Genomic DNA, 18114 nt, shown 5'->3' on the forward strand with positions numbered 1-18114 from the left:
AAAATAATTTGTTGCAGGACTGACAATAGAATTTTTTTTACTGAAACAGTGATGGGGAGGGGGGGGGATTGCTGCCATACCCACTCCCCCCGAAAGCAAATGGTTCTCCCCTTTTACTTTTTATTTTTTTTATTTCGTATATACACAGTATTCAGAAAATACCGTCAGTGGTGTCTACACGAAAAAGAAGACTATATTAATATAAACTGTCTTCTTTTTTGAGTAAACACTGGAGACGATATTATCTGAATATACGTAAATATCGTGATTGATTAGTATTATGGTCATCTTTGAATAGAATATTAGCTCACACGTGACTTTGATACCACACGTGATTGTGATACAACTACAACTATATTCGCTTCAGCAGGTTTGCTTGTGTATTTTGGTCAAGATTGTGCATGGCAAACTATAAGAAATTTAAGTATTGATTTCACAAAATGTGGAAATACAAAATAAAGTTCACAAACAGTAAACACATATATTTTTAAAGTTTATCTTTACAGAGATAACGAGATAATCATAAACAGAAGAAATCCAAGCAAGCTATCCAAACACTAATCATTGCATTAACAATGTAAAACCACTACGCACATCAGAGTGGCCAATACGTAAATAAATAAATATTAAACAAAACGCGCCTAAAGTAACACAATGTGTCTGGTTGGGGCAAATCATGCAAATGCGATACTTCAACAACAACGCTATCCTTTACATGTATTCTGGAAGAAACATAAAATGAGCATCAGAGGTTGAAGGTCAAGACTCTTTACATATGTTAATATTTAAGAACCATTCAAATGGCCATACTGCTTGCATATCCTTCCACAGTGCCGTCTCTTTACCACAGACTACCGACGTATAGCAGTACGCCAAAAACAAAACTTTGCATCGAGTACTTTATTAGTGTGCTGTGTGTATGTACAAACGAACTACACTACGTAAACCCCAAGCATGCATTTGACTGTACAAGCGCTAGCCACACTGTTATTTTTCTTAATCGGGATATTTGTAGCAGTACCTTCCGAAGCTAACACTTCAAGCGAGGACATAGGTAAGTGACACATGTATATATCAATTATCATTGTATAATCGATCAGGGACATGGTTGCAACATATACCCTCTGGAAGGTCTTTGGCTGCAAGCAGTGAAAGTTTTACAATACCAGTATAATGTACTAATTTGCAGTTCAAAACTAGCCATATGTTGAAAACGTACGACGAATACTTGTACATTGTACATTATTGATACGAGATTCACTGTTATGTAACTGTGGATACTGTGGATTTACATAAATATCCACTCAAGTGTTGATTGAATCATCGTGGATCTATTACTAGGAAATACATCCATGCAGAAATTCATTGTTGTTCATCTATTAATGGGCGGAGTCCGCTGCGCGGCAGTGCGTAGTTTATGTGACTGGTATAGATGCCTACCCATCCATATCTACAGTTTGCTACCCGGGGTCATAGGGGCGTGTAATATTTCATAGATTGTTGTTTTCCAGGTCTACAACCTTTTGACTATATATTCTTACCTAGTATAAGGAGAAAAGAGATAAATGTTTCTACGTAGTATAGAAATTGATACATTTGTAGCAGCAAGATTCGTATGATATTTTCCTAAGAAAACGGCAATCTAAGCAATAATACATGCCCCTGTGCCTGGGGTTTGCCATCGTCTCTTCCGCGAATTTAGCACGTCCCTTACTTTACAGTGATCGGTAGCATGTCCGCCAGTATGCATAATCTTTATCTGTGAGGGAGCCTTCAGTAATTACAGGGGGATACCGCCCAAAAGTAACCCTCCCTCAATTTCCTTTCTCTAAAACATTACCCTCCCCATTCAAATATTTCAATGGAAAACATTTTTAACACCGCCTCCTTGTAGCGAAGTTGTTAGAGCTCGAAATTAGTAGTCAGGAAACCACAGGTACTCGAATCAATTTGTATGATTTAAAAAAATGTATGGTAAATAAGACTTATATACCATACATATTTTTAAAAAATCATAAACATTGATTCGAGTACCTGTGCAGGAAACGGTCCTAGTGTAGGTTCGAATTCACTAGAGACAGGGAATTTTTCTGTAGTAAGATCCCCCCACATTGGTACTTTTTAAAGGTATTTGTTGTTTCCCACTATTACCACCACCACCACCACCACCACCACCACCACCACCACCACCACCACCACCACCACCACCACCACCACAGTGAGTTGTTTGAGTCTGAGTTTGTTGAGTGAGGTTGAGTTTGTATTAAATCAATGCCTGTGGATCTAATTGGCTGAGCTGAAGGCCAGAACTCGATTCCAAAGCCTCGGACTAGGTGAACGCACAACTGACAACCTCAGGACCGAGGTCAACATCTCCACTCCACCACATTATCTCCAATATCTTGCCACACTGTTCCCCCTTCACTACGGGTATAGGTACTACTCCTCACACCACAACTAACAGTAAACAGTTAAACCAACTTTCGTGGTTAAACTAACACCGTATTTCACTGATGTGTTATGATATTACTTTACAACAGTGGCAGTGGTGGGATGAAGTAGCAGTAGGATTTGGAACTGGTGGCGGCGGTGGGATCATACCAAAATCACAAAATACTGCTCGATAAAAAAATCACAAAATAATGTTAAATTAAAAAAAAAAGTGAATAAAAGTAAAATTGTGATCCTTGCCAGATATAATATTTTCTACAATTTTGACACTGGGGATGGGAGAGGAGTGCAATTTCCCTACAAAGAATGGTCTTGAAATAATGAACTTTAAATAATAAACAAATGGGGTTCATCATCCTGTTTGTTAATTCAAGGAAATCAAAAAGAATTTATTTGCCTATAGAGTTCAACCCATAATTCGGTAGTTCGAGAATGGCTTACTTTAACTTGATAGACCTTTTATCTCTATTTTTTGAAATTGTGCAGTCATGTGAGTCCTGTTTCTCTCTCATTTTAATTGAAAATACATTCTTGAGCTTTCTAAACCAAAGAAACAGCGAAATTTAAGATTTTTATTACGTTAACAGTTGATTTTTTATTCATAATTTGCTAGTAAACCCGTGTATTATTTCTGCTGATTCATTCACCATCTTTGTCAGTGAATTGGAGGGGTTAGGCTTGGAGATTGATGAGTCTACTCGAGTCGACCCGATGTGATGTTGATTTTCAGTTGGCAATTTGACGTTTCTTTGGAACTGAAACGATAGAATTTTAATCGAACTCAGAGGGTCTTTTGTTAAAACAACACAGGACTTACCTAGCGCACAGACAACCTAGCGTTACCTTTTTGACAACTTCGAGGCTCCTTACAATTTAGTACAAAGCACCGTATTGTTGTCACAATCAAGTCAACATCCACGCTAATAAATTACTTGTGTGAGAAGGCAAACATACTTAGATATTCAATTTGAATAGACGGCATAAATTTACCAATTGAATGTTGTTTCAACAATATTTCATTCTCGCTAGCCAGAATACGTCATTTGTTTGCTGAAGCAAAATAACATATAAAGTGTGTTTCGGACGGTGCCGTAAAAAGGCGTGTGGTTTACGACATTGCAATATTCCGTCACAATGTTAGCAAAATGTCACCCTGTAATGGCCCCAACAACGAAAACTCTTTTTGTTGAATCTGACTGAACTAGTAATAACGTTTCAAGAAATGAAATATGTCTTAGTTTTGTGTCCTTATATTTGTTTGGTGCTCATGATTTATGTAGGTTCGATGTCATATTTGACCTGCATTTTTGACGGAATGAACTCATAGAACTATTCACAGATGACATATTCATATTTTCAGTAAACTTAATATTTTAACAACATCGCATGTCCTAGTTTGACTGAAAGGTCAATAGACTGTCTCAAGGATATCGGATTCAGACCACACAAGATTCCAAGCATACTCGAATACATGAGACGACAGTCTGCATTTCATAAATATCTAGGCTCTGTATCTAGGATTCATGGTAATCATTCATCAATGTTTTGAGAATACTTTTAGGGCATGATAACGCCCAGAAAAACGTTATATGGATTGCATTAATTATTTGTCCATTGGTCATGCGTTATGTAAATTTAGACTTTAAAGGTGATTCAAAATGCTCAGATTCACTATCGCTAATTTGCTAGACGACATATTTGTGAAATGCATTCTGGTTTTAAAACTTTTCAAAAGCGTCTGCAAACACCTTAAAATGACCTTTTTTCAGTCACTTCCCTTCGGATTTACTTCGAGAGTTTTCGGGTATTTCCGAAATAATAACGTCGCAATAAAGAGCACTTGGGACGGATGAGGCACTCAAGTACTTGGCAGGAGGCACTTGGCTTCGCGGGAAGTCGGAACGAGGCACTATGCTGGGTGCTTGCCTTGGTTTCCAGTGTAGATCTTTAAACACAAACTGTGTATAGTCTGAGCTAATTCCCTTTAAAGTTCAAGTGTGATCCTGGTACGTACATACAGAAGTTGAGTCGGATATGAGATATAAGAGTGATTCGAGTGTTATTACTTGATCTGTCAGCTGTGTGCGAAGACAAGAAAGTAAAAGTAGTATCAAAATTCAACATCAACTTTTTGTGTTTCATTTTCAAACACTTCTCCTGTTAGGTTATTTCTGGCATGTAGCTGATTTTCACTATGACAACCAGTATTCAACTGAAGGTGTTCCATCCTACTATTGCCATTACTGGAACGAGAGTTCAGCCCATCAACTTGGTTACTTCGGTGACTATGAGTGCGACTCACCTATGAGCCTTATTGTAGCAGCAGTGCAGGGGATGAAACAACATAAACCTGATGTAGATTTCATCATCTGGACTGGGTAAGTTACTGTCACCACACACGTTAATTGAAATATGTGGAAAGTTGTCGTCTCTTTTTTGTTTCCTAACGCTTTGTTACACATTAATTTTTGTTGAAAACGTTGGGCCTGTGTTTAACGCTTTCCTTTTCAGCCCCACCCCCCTTTCACGTAGAATTTGCAGTCATATCTTAGTTTGCACAGCTTTATCATAGACGTATCTTTTGTATAAAATATCGTTTGAAAGGCGCTTGCCCGAAACGAGAACGCTGTTTCATTGTAAGTCTTTAGACAAAATAATCTATCTAACTCCGAATCGGCATTCTGCAAAGTGTCGTAATTCTGTCTCGTGTAGATTTAATGCGTTATAAGTTATATTGAAAATCCAAGGTAGTGCGAGAAGAATTCATAAATGTAAGTAAATGTGTCATTTGATATACATATTTGTGTCAAATTTAGTCACAAATCGAACCTATAAAAAAGAAGATGTTCTTGACATCTAAGATTTACATGGCATTATCCGTTTGCATTTTGATGGAAGAAGTCCACCCGCTTGTAAAAAGTATGACACGCTTTCCAACTCCTACGTCACAAGTTCTACACAGTGGACGCGTTCATGATAAAAATCGTTTGCTATCCACTCGCTATAGACTTTCCATGGCTCTGGAAATGTGCGACTATGCTAGTTCAGAGAGTTAGCGTAGTTACAGATCGCCGCCGTGGACAACAATCTAGTGTAATTAAAGGATCCTTCCATTGTCAACTTACAATTTTAATGCACAGCTTTCTATATATGCTTCTTTTAATCAAGGGATGATGCGGCACACGTTCCAGACTCAATGATTGGTGAAGATCTCATGACTGAAATCATACAAAATCTAACTCAAGTACTCAAAGATGAATTCCCAAATACTAAAGTCTATCCAGCCATTGCCAATCATGATTATCACCCTGGCAATCAACTGCCTCCGTACAATACTCCTCAATATGATGCTATTGGAGAGGCTTGGAGTTCTTGGTTGATGGACGATACTGGCGCTGTCGATTCTTTGAAGGAAGGTCAGTCACTACATCGTCACCATATTCTATCATGCATGGATGGTGTAGACTTTACAGTACCCCCCTCTCTCTCTTTCTCTCTCTCTCTCTCTCTCCTTCTTTATATCTCTCTCATACACGCACATACATACATACATACATACATACATACATACATACATACATACATACATACATAGTAAAGGCAGGCAGACACAGTGAGCTAGGTAGATAGATAGATAGATAGATGGATTAGATAGATAGATTGACAGAGATAAACAGACAGGCAGACAGACAGACAGACAGACAGACAGACAGGTGGGCAGGCAGACAGCCGTCATAAATGATAGTCGGAAAATTAAAACGAGGGCGCAGTTTTGGCTGAATGGATCACGTCACTGTGTGATATATTAACATCATGGAATACTTCCATGTATACACGTCAAAGCTGGCATCTCATGACATGTTTTATCTTCTATCTTGATAGCTGGCCGTTATACCTTGAAAATGGATAACGGAATTCGTCTGATCGTACCGAACAACAATTTGTACTACACTCCAAATGAAGTTACAAAGGGAATGACCGATCCGGCACAACAGTTCGTGTGGATGGAACAAACATTGGAAACAGCAAAGAGTGCCAACGAAAAGGTATAACAATGGCCCCATGGTTTTAGTATTCAAAGTTCTCTACAAGTGACACAATTTCAGAGTTGTTGGTTGCAAGCATATGCATAAATATTCATAAACACATTCCTTTGTCATAAAAAATGTTAATTTCAAACGTCATATTGTGCTCTCACCACAGGGAAAAGAACGAATAATCAATTTTGTTCTCACGATTTACCAGATTTCTAATATTATTTTCTGTACATTTCAAATAAAAGTTTTAAATATTGTTTCCTCTCACTGTTTGTCCTTTGCCCTATGCTCTTACAGAGGAATTGGTACACGAATCGTGCAGTATTTTGCCTTTAAATGTTAGTTTCTCTTACTCCACCATTTGTAAGCAGTAATTTCAACAACTATATAGTAAGTTGTATCTAAACTAGTTAGCGTGTATTAAACCTCAGACCCTACTTTATTTTAGTAGTCTGAGATTAAACGTACGTGTTTGTTGTTTTGCACGCTGACTCTAATGGAAAAATGTATGAGGAGTCAGTTACAGACTGTCACGTACAGTGTATTGTCTTCATTTCGTCTAGGTGTGGATTGTTGCCCATATTTCGCCAGGTCATCCGGAAAGATCACATTCAATGCCATGGTTCTATCCTGAACACAACGCCAAGTACATTGCATTGATTGAGAAGTACCATGATATCATCATAGGACAGTTCTACGCACATCACCACACTGATCATTTCAAAGTCTTTTACAATGAAAACGGTAAGATCATCAAATGGCAATTTACAGAATGTTTTATTGGATTCATTCTTGGATTATTTCATTGCTGCGTACACATGCACATGCATGCACGCAAGCACACACACACACACACACACACACACTGATATATTATATGATGAAATGATGGTGGTGGTGGTGGTGATGATGATGATGATGATGATGATGATGATGATGATGATGATGATGGCGATGGCGATGAGAGTTGCATATGGTGATGGTGACAATGAGAATAATGACTTTGATAATACTGATCACATCATAACATTAATTTATTTTTTTATGTAGGAGAACCTATAAACTCAATGCTTCTGGCTCCAGCCGTCGTGCCCTGGAGAAATAAATACGTCTTAAGACCTGAATTCGGTGCAAATAATCCAGGAGTCAGATTGATCAAATATGAACGTTCTACAGGAAAATTACTCGATATAATCCAATACATGACGAACTTGACTGAAGCTAACCAGAGTGGAAACACTGAATGGGTGGAAGAATATACTGCAACCGAAGCGTATGGAATTGAGGACGTTACTACTGAGTCACTTCACAACTTGGTTGAACTTTTGCAGCCCGACAGCAGTGAACAGTTCTATAAATATAACCTGTATAATTCAGTCAGCTATGATACATCGCCATGTGATGAAATGTGTAAGAAACTTCACATGTGTGCTATCACCAATGTCAAGATAGACGAGTATGATGCATGTATGGAAGGAGTGTCCACAGCGCCGCAGTACCACACCCTCAACCTTCTTACGTTACTTGCTTCCCTAGTTGCAATGATTTCGTTTACACAGTAACATAATGGGTTGTCCCTAGTTCTGGAAATTTACGCTACGGGGTTTCGACAGTCTTCTCCCCTACCTGTCGAAACCCCGTAGTGTATATTTCCAGAGCTAGGTTGTCCCACTCTCTGCCTAGCTGTTTTATGTAAATGTATTCCTTTTTCCTAACTAACCCGTTCCTCTCCAACCCCTTTCCCCTGGGGGTCGGGGGGGTACTCCCACCTATTGGGTATACGTATATGTGCCGCCCTTTTGGGTAGGGTTTTTCGCTCTTTGGTCTAACATGGGTACTGTCTTTTGAGAGCTAATGAGTCTAAAATGGGATATGATAGTTTACATTGTGTGTGTGTGTGCGTGTAAACTAAGCACACAGTCAACTTCGATATTTTATAATACGAGTAATTGCTAAATCTGTGGTGGCTACATTCTTATTTTAATAAACCACCTGCATGATTACACCAGCATATAAATTTCTCTGATAATATTGCCAGCCTTTTTTTTAATTTCATGCTGGTAATTCTTCCCAGCAATTTTCTTTTGACAAGTCAAGATGGTTCTCTTGGGGAAGTGTGTTTCACCATCACTGTAAACACACCTCATCATTTTAAAGACATTGACACAGATAAAGAACTGTCTCATTATGTAAAATTAGAAATATTTTGTAAATGTTCATTCATGAAATTACTGTATGGAAATAAAGATTTTATAACATCAACTGAAAACTACTGATATCATGCTGTTGTGAATTAATGGTATGATAATGTCTCTCTAATTAGTATGTATGCAAATTATATGCAAATGAGTATGTGTTCATTCCTTGTACATGACATTGTGTTGTAATCACTCAGTATCATTTTTACAAAAGTTTGCCAGTTCAGATAAACATGTGTAATAATAACAGAACCCCATTCCACTGAGTGCCAGTGTGGGGTACTCAAGGGTATTTACACCTGTGCTTGCAGTGTATGTAAATACCATATCTTGTATATACCAGTATTGCCACATGGAGTCATGCATCATGGGTTGTGTTATTTTACTATCCAATAGTTTAGTGTAACAAATTCTGCATAAACTTGATGTATGCATGTTATTTAATGATTACAATTAGACGCTATTATTCCATACATTCAGTTTGATGTAACCAAACAACATAGGTTTTCTGCAGGTACTCCAGTGCCCTGCTTAGACTGAACCTGTGAGGAACAGCTCTCACAGGTCTTGTTTAGAGACAAGCATTTAAATACTTGCAGAACTATCCAGTATAAATGAAGGTTATTATTTTACGTCTATGGTGCTTCAGAGCTATTGGCACTTTCTTTCATAATGTTTACAAATAAAAACTTTATGTTGACTGAGTGTAAATGTTATATCAGCTACAACTTTGTGTTCCCGTGTATTCTAATTATTCTTCATAAAACCACTAGCGTCTTTATGGCGGCATATGCACAGACATCAAAGAAAAAAATTATACTCTACCGGTATACCTTGCGAGAATGTAATTATTGCCCAAGTGTCTAAATGTGCATATCAAAAATGGTTGCCAGTTCAGTTAGTATCATAGAAATGATGATGGAATAAATTTTGATTGCACACATCATTCTAAGCTCATTTATTTGTACAAACTATGACTGTCAAGTGAGTGTTCAGTGATTTTCTTACAACACTGTTTTGTCCATTCAGTACTTACATTGCCTCCAGCTACAGTTTTCATATGTATTGTCAGCAGGTGAGATTTTGAAGTATATTGCTTCTAAAAACTTTGCAAAATCATATTTCAGTCACTGATGATTTTTCACTCAGTACTGGTACATGTGTTAAGTGTCCAGCTGTATCAAATGTCATTCATGGGTGTATCACACACCAATCATTGATACATCACTCACTGGTGTACATATGTCCATCACTGATATATTACGTCTGTCACACTGGTGTGTCGAATGTCCATCACTGATATATCACATGTCTGTTACTGATGTGTCACATGTTCATCATTGATCATGCAAGCCACTGGTATGTCACATGACCATAATTGATATATCACATGTCTGTCACTGGTGTGTCACATCATACATGTCAGTAGTCTTGTTTACCCAGACTCTCGTCATTGGGGGCTCTGCCTACGAGCCCTCCCCAAGCGAGAGTCTGGGGAAATGAGAGTCTAACTTGCTCACGCAGGAAGTAGCTCCTCAGTAGAGCAGAGCATGCTGGGGAATCCTTCATGTCTAACATTGTAGGCTAAATGATTTAGGTACTTTCGCGACAAGTTATCACTTCTCAAGCGAAATTACAACAAACTGGCCTTGTAAACCCATTTTTGTGACTTGGAAGAAATTTACTGGTTGGTCTTGTAGAAGAACCCCCAGCGGTGAGAGTCTGGGTAACCGAGACTAACATGTCAGTTGAGATCACAAGGGTCATCAAGCAGCAGGTATGACTTGGTGGTTACAGGGATGTCCAGCAGAGGTACAACATTTGTAAACTGCCTTCCAATGCAATCTCTGATGACACATCGACAATGATGTTTCAAAGATCGAGGTCGATAAGCAACGTTATAGAATCTGTCATAAAACTCTAAATATCGCTCATCACTGCCATTTTCAGACATCAAGCTCAACACTTCTTGTCTGTTAAAGGTAGCAACAGCACTGACAAAATGAGTAGACACATTATTATTTACGATTGAGTTAATCAACAATCCGATCATCTCTATTTTGTGAGGAGACTGGTCAAAGAGGTTGACTATATCATGTTGATTGAAACTCTTCAGTTTTGCATTGCCGTTTATGAGTTGTTTGATGTAAGGTGCTGGCTCTACTGGGATGCTATCATCAAAGCTATCTTTTATATAAAATGAATCATGATAGCGGAAAGCAAGGTCAAGTATGGTGTAACCATGCTGGTTAACAATATTCAAGTCTGGTGTAAATTCTATCAGTTGCATTGTATTTGTCAGGTCACCACGCATGAATGTTTGGTGTACAGCTGTAGAATTAGAACTGTTAACAGCATTGACTGTACCTCGATGGTCTATTAACAGTTGGAAGACTTTTCTTCCAAACACACCAGCTACAAAGGCTGGGGTCTCATTGCGTCGGTTGCAGGCATTTGGATTTGCACCATGCTCTAAAAGAATACAAGCACATTTATAATGATTTGATGAGCCTTTCATCGCTACAAAATGAAGTGGTGTACTAAGTGAGCCTATGTCTGCGACATGTACTGAGGCACCATTAGCGAGCAGAAGTTGTAATTCATCAACAGACCCATCTTGGGCACAATCACACAACAGTGGTATCCCATCCTCATCCAATTCGTTGGGATCAGCACCATATTCAAGTAGCAACTTCAGTAACTCAATATCGCAGTGATGGTAATATGTCTTAGTGAGAATGTGCTCAGCAGGAGAAATATCAGCTTCATTCTCTAACAGTAACTTCAAGCAGTCGTAGCTATTATGGTGAACAGCAACTTGAAGTAAAGAAAGGTTTTCCCAGAGATTAGGGAGATTTGTTGGGTCATTAATAAACTGCTCTGACATCTTGTTTATAGGAAAACTTAATTCAATCTTTGAAGTGTAGCCAAGCTCAATAAGCACCTTCAGTAGATCACTAATATCTCCTTGTACTATGTGGAAGATCATTTTCAAGGTTCTTATTTTCAAGTCCACAGGCATGGTATACCACATTTCTATAGACCGTCTCATATGACCACGAAAGTCTTCAATGAACTGTTGATGCAGTTCTGCTTCCATTTTCACACCTGACAAATGAAGGAAGTGCATTGATTAATAAGAAAAAAAATATAGTTTTGCTCAAGAATTTTATTTTTCAGATGTTTTTTCTGAGTATCAAATTTGTATTTCTTTGAACCAGACTATATGTAATATTTGACTTGATAGTTTGCCTGGTTGGTAGGGATATAAGATATGTTGTGACGTTTCGCCCTCACCGGGTGGTAGGGGTTGGCCGATGTGTGAGGGTGCCTTGTCATGGCGTACCTTACAGCCTATGTAACACCTAGTCCTGATTGCAGATGGGATAGGTCTGAAACGTTGACAGTGACACTTTCAACACCAACTCCCAATTTACTTTGTCTGTGAGTTGGACTGTACATAACGTTATAATATGTTAAACCATAGTCAACCCTAGTCCTGCTTGCAAACAGAGTAAGTCGCCCCTTGTTGAGCGAAACGCATGCACCGTCTGCAAGCACGACTAGGTTAACCCATGCAGTCCCTCTGGACTTAGTCTGGATGCCAACTGTGGTCTAACCACAGTCTGGTCAAAGTCCCTTCGATCAGCACAGAAAGTTGTTCATCTAAGTAGTGACCCCCAGCTGCTATAGTGACGTAAACAGTGTATAAGTGGCATCCTGAGCTGACAATATACCATATTTGGACATTACATAACTGTCCCAATAAACACTCACTTTGTGAGGGACTGTGTTATTGGTTAGAATTTTGTGATTGATTAACAAAGACATTGTGTTAATGACTGTGTTGGTGGCTGTAGATGAATTTTAAATTGCATCTCAGGACTTCTAGTTTAACAGCTTTGACTAGACTGTGATTGAAGGTATAAATCGTATAAATCGTAACGGAACTAGACTGGACTGTGATTGTAACACCAACCTGTCTTCCAAATATTCTTCTATGGAGTATACGGGCTATGAAATAGGTAGATTGACCACTTTAAATTGCAGCAGGTTTCAAAAACATATCGGAATCACAATACGCCACAGCCGTTGCGTAGAATAACGGAGAATTTCTGGTATCTTTGGCCGGAATGTCTAGCACTTACCCATCAATGACACAACCGGAAGTAAATTAACAAAGGTGAGGGGTCAGATAATGTTCCCATGAGCCTCGGGATTGGTATGTAGCGTATCCTCCTAGTTTCAAATTCACCCAAGATAAAGCTAATGAAATGAATGTTTAGTATCTTTCGCAAAAAATTACACTTACTTACAATTTAGGATTACGTACGTACGCAGGCAGAACATCAATAATGGATATCACTGAAGTGGCAAATGCGTAGTATGGAGGGACATCATGATATTGATAAGCAAATGCAAAAAATACAAATAATTTTAGACTCTAATGTGATGCCCGTTTTGGCGGCGCATACATGTATAGGTTATCAATATACGAGGACCCAACATTTTGAACTGCTTGCAGATTTATTTTGGATTTTAAATTTATAAATACAATTTTATCATGTCTTCCTACTTGAAAAATCAATGTGAAACTGAAACAACATAAGCTTATGCCAAGTTCTTGTTTGCAACTCAATACCTTGAAAAAGATTAATTACATGTGTAAAATCTTTGTTATTTTACGTACAATAACACATTTTTAAAAATAGCTTTTTTACAATGTATCGAGTTAGAGACTTCACAGACTTCGTCAATGTTGTTTTAAATTGACTTTTTCAAGTAGGAAGCCATGATAAAATTGTATACTAAAAATCGTGATAAATACTATCCTCATCCAAATCTGAAAGGCTACAGAATAGAAGAACAATAAATGTTGCCGTAATATCTACTGGAAAATTTCCTGAAAACTCAAATATTATAGATAATAGAATGAAACACAAACAAAAATATTGCTCCACTATGATATATTCAAGTGAGATCGAAAAAGTGTATCGGTCTGCAATGTTCACCTGATGAGGTTTTAATGACGATAAAAGGTCCCTGATGACGTGTGAATATACATGGTGCCACTCTATACTGTACTGCACTCTGCTACTGTACTGTGCTATAATATGCCTTTGTACCTAGTACATACCAGTTACCTACCTTAGTCCGTCCTACCTACCTACCTACCTATTTTACTTACTGGATACTTTAAATTAGCCGTGTACACAACAAGAAGTGACATTGGCAAAAGATGTAGCATTGATGTTCAGTATTGACATACATACATACATACATACATACATACATACATACATACATACATACATACACACACACACACACACATTCATACGTACGTACGTACGTACGTACGTACGTGCGTGCATGCATGCATGCATACATACATACATACATTCATACATACATACATACATATATACATACATACATACGTATACAGACACACACATACATACATACATACATACATACATACATACTATACTTACCTACCTACACACACGCGCGCGCGCACACACACACACAGGCACAGACACAGACACACACACACACACACACACACACACACACACATGCGTTCAAATAAATGACATACGAGACTAGACAGTAGTTTGGGTAGTTCTCTTTCTGGAGGATTTGGTGGCTCTGAAAAGAGCCGTTGTAGTTGGTAGAGTGATTTCAATTGGTCTTACTGCGACGACTTTTTGGCAGCAGCACCGGATGAATGTGTGGTATTACACCACCCTGGGAGATCGTTACACCAAACATTAGCTTGCTCAGCTCTTCATCATTGCGGATAGCCAACTGCAAGTGACGGGGTATGATCCTACTCCTCTTGTTGTCATGAGCTGCGTTACCAGAGAGCTCGAGGATTTCAGCCGTCAGATATTCGATCACAGCAGCCATGTAGACGGGTGCACCCACACTAATCCTCTTTGCGTAGTTACCCTTGCGAAGGAATCGGTGCATTCGAGAAACCGGGAACTGCAAACCCGCCCGATTGGAGCGAGATCTCCTTGATTTCGATTTACTACCTCTTCCAGACATGATTGAAATGTGAAATATAGCTTACTTCTTTGTCGATGTCGTGTCGTTTGTTGTTGGGGAAGACGAGCCTAGAAAAGTAGGGATCAACCACTTGATGGCACGGCGAGGGCTAAAAAACAGCGGTCGTTACCATGATTGAAGCAACGACCCCATCTCGACACGTTAATCTACTTGAATGGTTATTTTTACAATAAATTACCGGAGCATGAAATAAAATGACTGTTTATCGATCGCGTAAGTATGTATGTCATTCGGAAATACATTGAAATTTAATATAGCCGGGACTGGATTCGTATATACATGTTATCTTCTAAGAATATACATGTCACGGCGCTATACCCTGGAAAAGCAAAAAAAAAAAAAAACTCATTCAAACCTCAGTATAAACTTAAGTCGAATTTAACATTGACATATATTCGAAATGTCTTACGTTGTTTTCTTTGCTGAAGATTTTATGATCACCCAGTGATCACACGTTATCAACATCCCATAAATTTGTTACCAAACATGTAACCCGGTCTCGTCCTGGACTCACGACTGCACTGTGTACCAATGGACGTCAAGCCAGTGCACATCACCAACGATATCATTAGCATAAGTAGGAGTAATTCAGCTATTCCGAAGGATTTAAGTGGTGAGCAAGTAAAATTTTAGAATGCGTGTTTCAGTATTACAGCACTGAGGTAAGGCCTAATAAAAAAAGTTGTTTGGTTCCGGTTACCCGACCCCACCTAGTTTTTCACGCCGACCCTAAACTTTTTTTTTACGTATTCGAGAAAAAAAAATAAAATCGCGAAAATCGTGAAGTCTCTCAAGAAATAATGGATGCGGAAATTGAAATCAACTTAAAAAGACAATATAACACTGTTCGTCCAATCTGTAATGGATGTACATCTGATGAGAAGAAACCAATTACACAGAGACCATATGGAAAACAACGGAAAACATAACTAACTGAGCTAGACACTCACATATGAAAAAAACCCCTTAAAACTTAAAATAAAAAATCTTGTACCCCACCTATTCTAAAATTGAAAGTAATCGGAACCACACAATATTTCTGGGCTATTTTCCCTTCAAATGTTTGCAGGGCTCATGACGTCATCAGTTGACATTTATAGACTACTACAGCAAGCATAAAATTACCACCCTGCATCAGAAGCCACAATTGCATCGTCAACTATGTGTAGAGTATGTGGACATTGTACATGGCAAATAAAAGCTGACAACCAACTAAACAAAACAAACAACACAACACAATACAATACAATACAATACAACACAACACAACACAACACAACACAACACAACACAACACAACACAACACAACACAACACAACACAACACAACACAACACAATACAACACAACACAACACAACACAATACAATACAATACAATACAACACAACACAACGCAACACAACGCAACACAACACAACACAACACAACGCTTTACCATTGGATATCGCATCGCACAATGGGAGCGTTCACCAGGAACTTGTATGTAATCGCAGACCACTAAAAAGTTAATTGTAGTGGTCTGAGATGTAGTAGTGTATTATACATTTTATGATCAAAGCCTTTATTGTTGTAAAATATATATTGCCACATACTTTATTCAAAACAAAACAGATCCTCAGCACCACACTGCTAAATGCTAATTACTCTAATTGTATAGTTTCACACACTTGTCGGAAAGAAACCGTGGGAATGTAGGCACACTAGTGAGCAGAGTGTTGAACCACCCCTTAGAGATGGTAATCAGTAGCGCAACCAATCAGAACACGAGATGCAACACCCAGGTCGTGAAGGTAGAAAAGTCGCCATTGGGTCACGAGTGGAAAATATGAGAAAATCCTCCTTTTGTAATAGTATACAGAGGGGCAAAATGGGTGTAAATTTGTTCGCAAAGAATACAGACTGCCTGTGGTCGTCATGACTACGATTCTAAGAACGGTTTTAAATCATAAATATTATTGATTTTATAAATGTATGTCGTAACTCCTATAAAAACTACTGCGTTCTATTCATCACACATCGTGCACACCAAATCAACAACCTCATTAGACTTCGGCAATCTCCGCTAGATACAGGCTGGAACCGTTCGTTGTGTCTCGGCATTTGTCGTTTATCTTAATGCAGTGAGTGCACAGCGGTGTCCGGAATATTCAGTCTAGACTTTCCCATAATGCCGCCAATATAGAAACTAGAATTGTGTTTGCTACCAGTCGCATATATGAAATGAAAGACTTTAATCACAGTATAGCGACCTAAAAGGTTAGTCTCCTCTAATACTGTTGTTTTACATATATATATATAGACTTAACTTCTTTGTCTTTGACTCCAGATTTTTGAGTCTGGTTCTCGGAGTCTGAGTATCAACACCTAATAGGTTGCATAGTAACCTATACTTTATGAATATGACACCCCTATCGAGGATTGTATTATACAGATTTGCACGAATCTTAAAATGATAATGGAGAGAGGCGGGGGAACTTGACAAACACACCATATGTCATAATAGTGATCAGTAATGAACGGCAAATCAACTATGCTGTAAGCTTTATACAAATAATTAAAAATTAAATAAAGTCTATTAGACGTATAAAATGAAACTGATATCCATAAAAGACAAATATTTTACATATTTAAGAGTAATTAACCTATTACTTCAACAATATACTCTGAACATCACTTTTCTTAGTTATTAGACTTTGAACCACTAAGGCTTAGTTATGTTTACGAAACCAAACAAACAAACAAACAAACAAACAAACAGACAGACAAACAAACAAGCAAACAAACAAACAAATAAATAAACACAAACAAACAAACACAAACTAAATAAATAAATAAATAAATAAACCCGCAAACAATACATAAATAAATACTGACAAGCATCAACAAGAGAGTAACACAAATCATTATCAACTTCAAGAATTACTATACGTTTTCCTATGTGCGAAATGGTCACAAGTACAATTGTTTGTTTGTTTGTTTATTTGTTGTGTGTATGTATGTATGTATGTATGTATGTATGTATGTATGTATGTATGTATGTATGTATGTATGTATGTATGTATGTATGTATGTATGTATGTATGTATGTATGTATGTATGTATGTATGTATGTATGTATGTATGTATGTATGTATGTATGTATGTATGTATGTATGTATGTGTGTATGCGTGTGTGCGTGCGTGTGCGTGTGCGTGTGCGTGTGCGTGCGTGCGTGTGTGAACATGAACAAGGTAAAGTCAGATATACTGAGATAGTTTTAGTATTACATGTAAGACGTTCACTGAGATAATACTTTTGTCGTGCATTAAATTTGTCCACCTCATCTTTACAGTTCAGATTCGCATTTT

The 18114-nt window shown here is 38.0% G+C and overlaps 3 protein-coding genes across 3 annotated transcripts; 1 reads left to right on the top strand and 2 right to left on the bottom strand.

The window, feature by feature from the left end:
* Window positions 1-954: 954 nt before the first annotated feature.
* LOC144434867 (acid sphingomyelinase-like phosphodiesterase 3b) lies at window positions 955-8593 on the top strand. The gene is made up of 6 exons (XM_078123381.1): window positions 955-1054; window positions 4616-4829; window positions 5620-5867; window positions 6334-6497; window positions 7052-7232; window positions 7539-8593. Exons 1-6 carry the CDS (start codon window positions 955-957, stop codon window positions 8048-8050), a joined length of 1419 nt encoding a protein of 472 aa, XP_077979507.1. The 3' UTR covers window positions 8051-8593.
* Window positions 8594-10430: 1837 nt separating this feature from the next.
* On the bottom strand, window positions 10431-11786 carry LOC144434871 (ankyrin repeat and SOCS box protein 18-like). The gene has a single exon (XM_078123385.1). The coding sequence runs from the start codon at window positions 11784-11786 to the stop codon at window positions 10431-10433; it is 1356 nt and encodes a 451-aa protein (XP_077979511.1).
* Window positions 11787-14374: 2588 nt separating this feature from the next.
* LOC144434872 (histone H2A-like) lies at window positions 14375-14743 on the bottom strand. Its single transcript, XM_078123386.1, has one exon. The coding sequence runs from the start codon at window positions 14741-14743 to the stop codon at window positions 14375-14377; it is 369 nt and encodes a 122-aa protein (XP_077979512.1).
* Window positions 14744-18114: the final 3371 nt, after the last annotated feature.

This window comes from Glandiceps talaboti, chromosome 5, assembly GCF_964340395.1.
Source record: "Glandiceps talaboti chromosome 5, keGlaTala1.1, whole genome shotgun sequence".
NCBI classification, from domain to species: domain Eukaryota; kingdom Metazoa; phylum Hemichordata; class Enteropneusta; family Spengelidae; genus Glandiceps; species Glandiceps talaboti.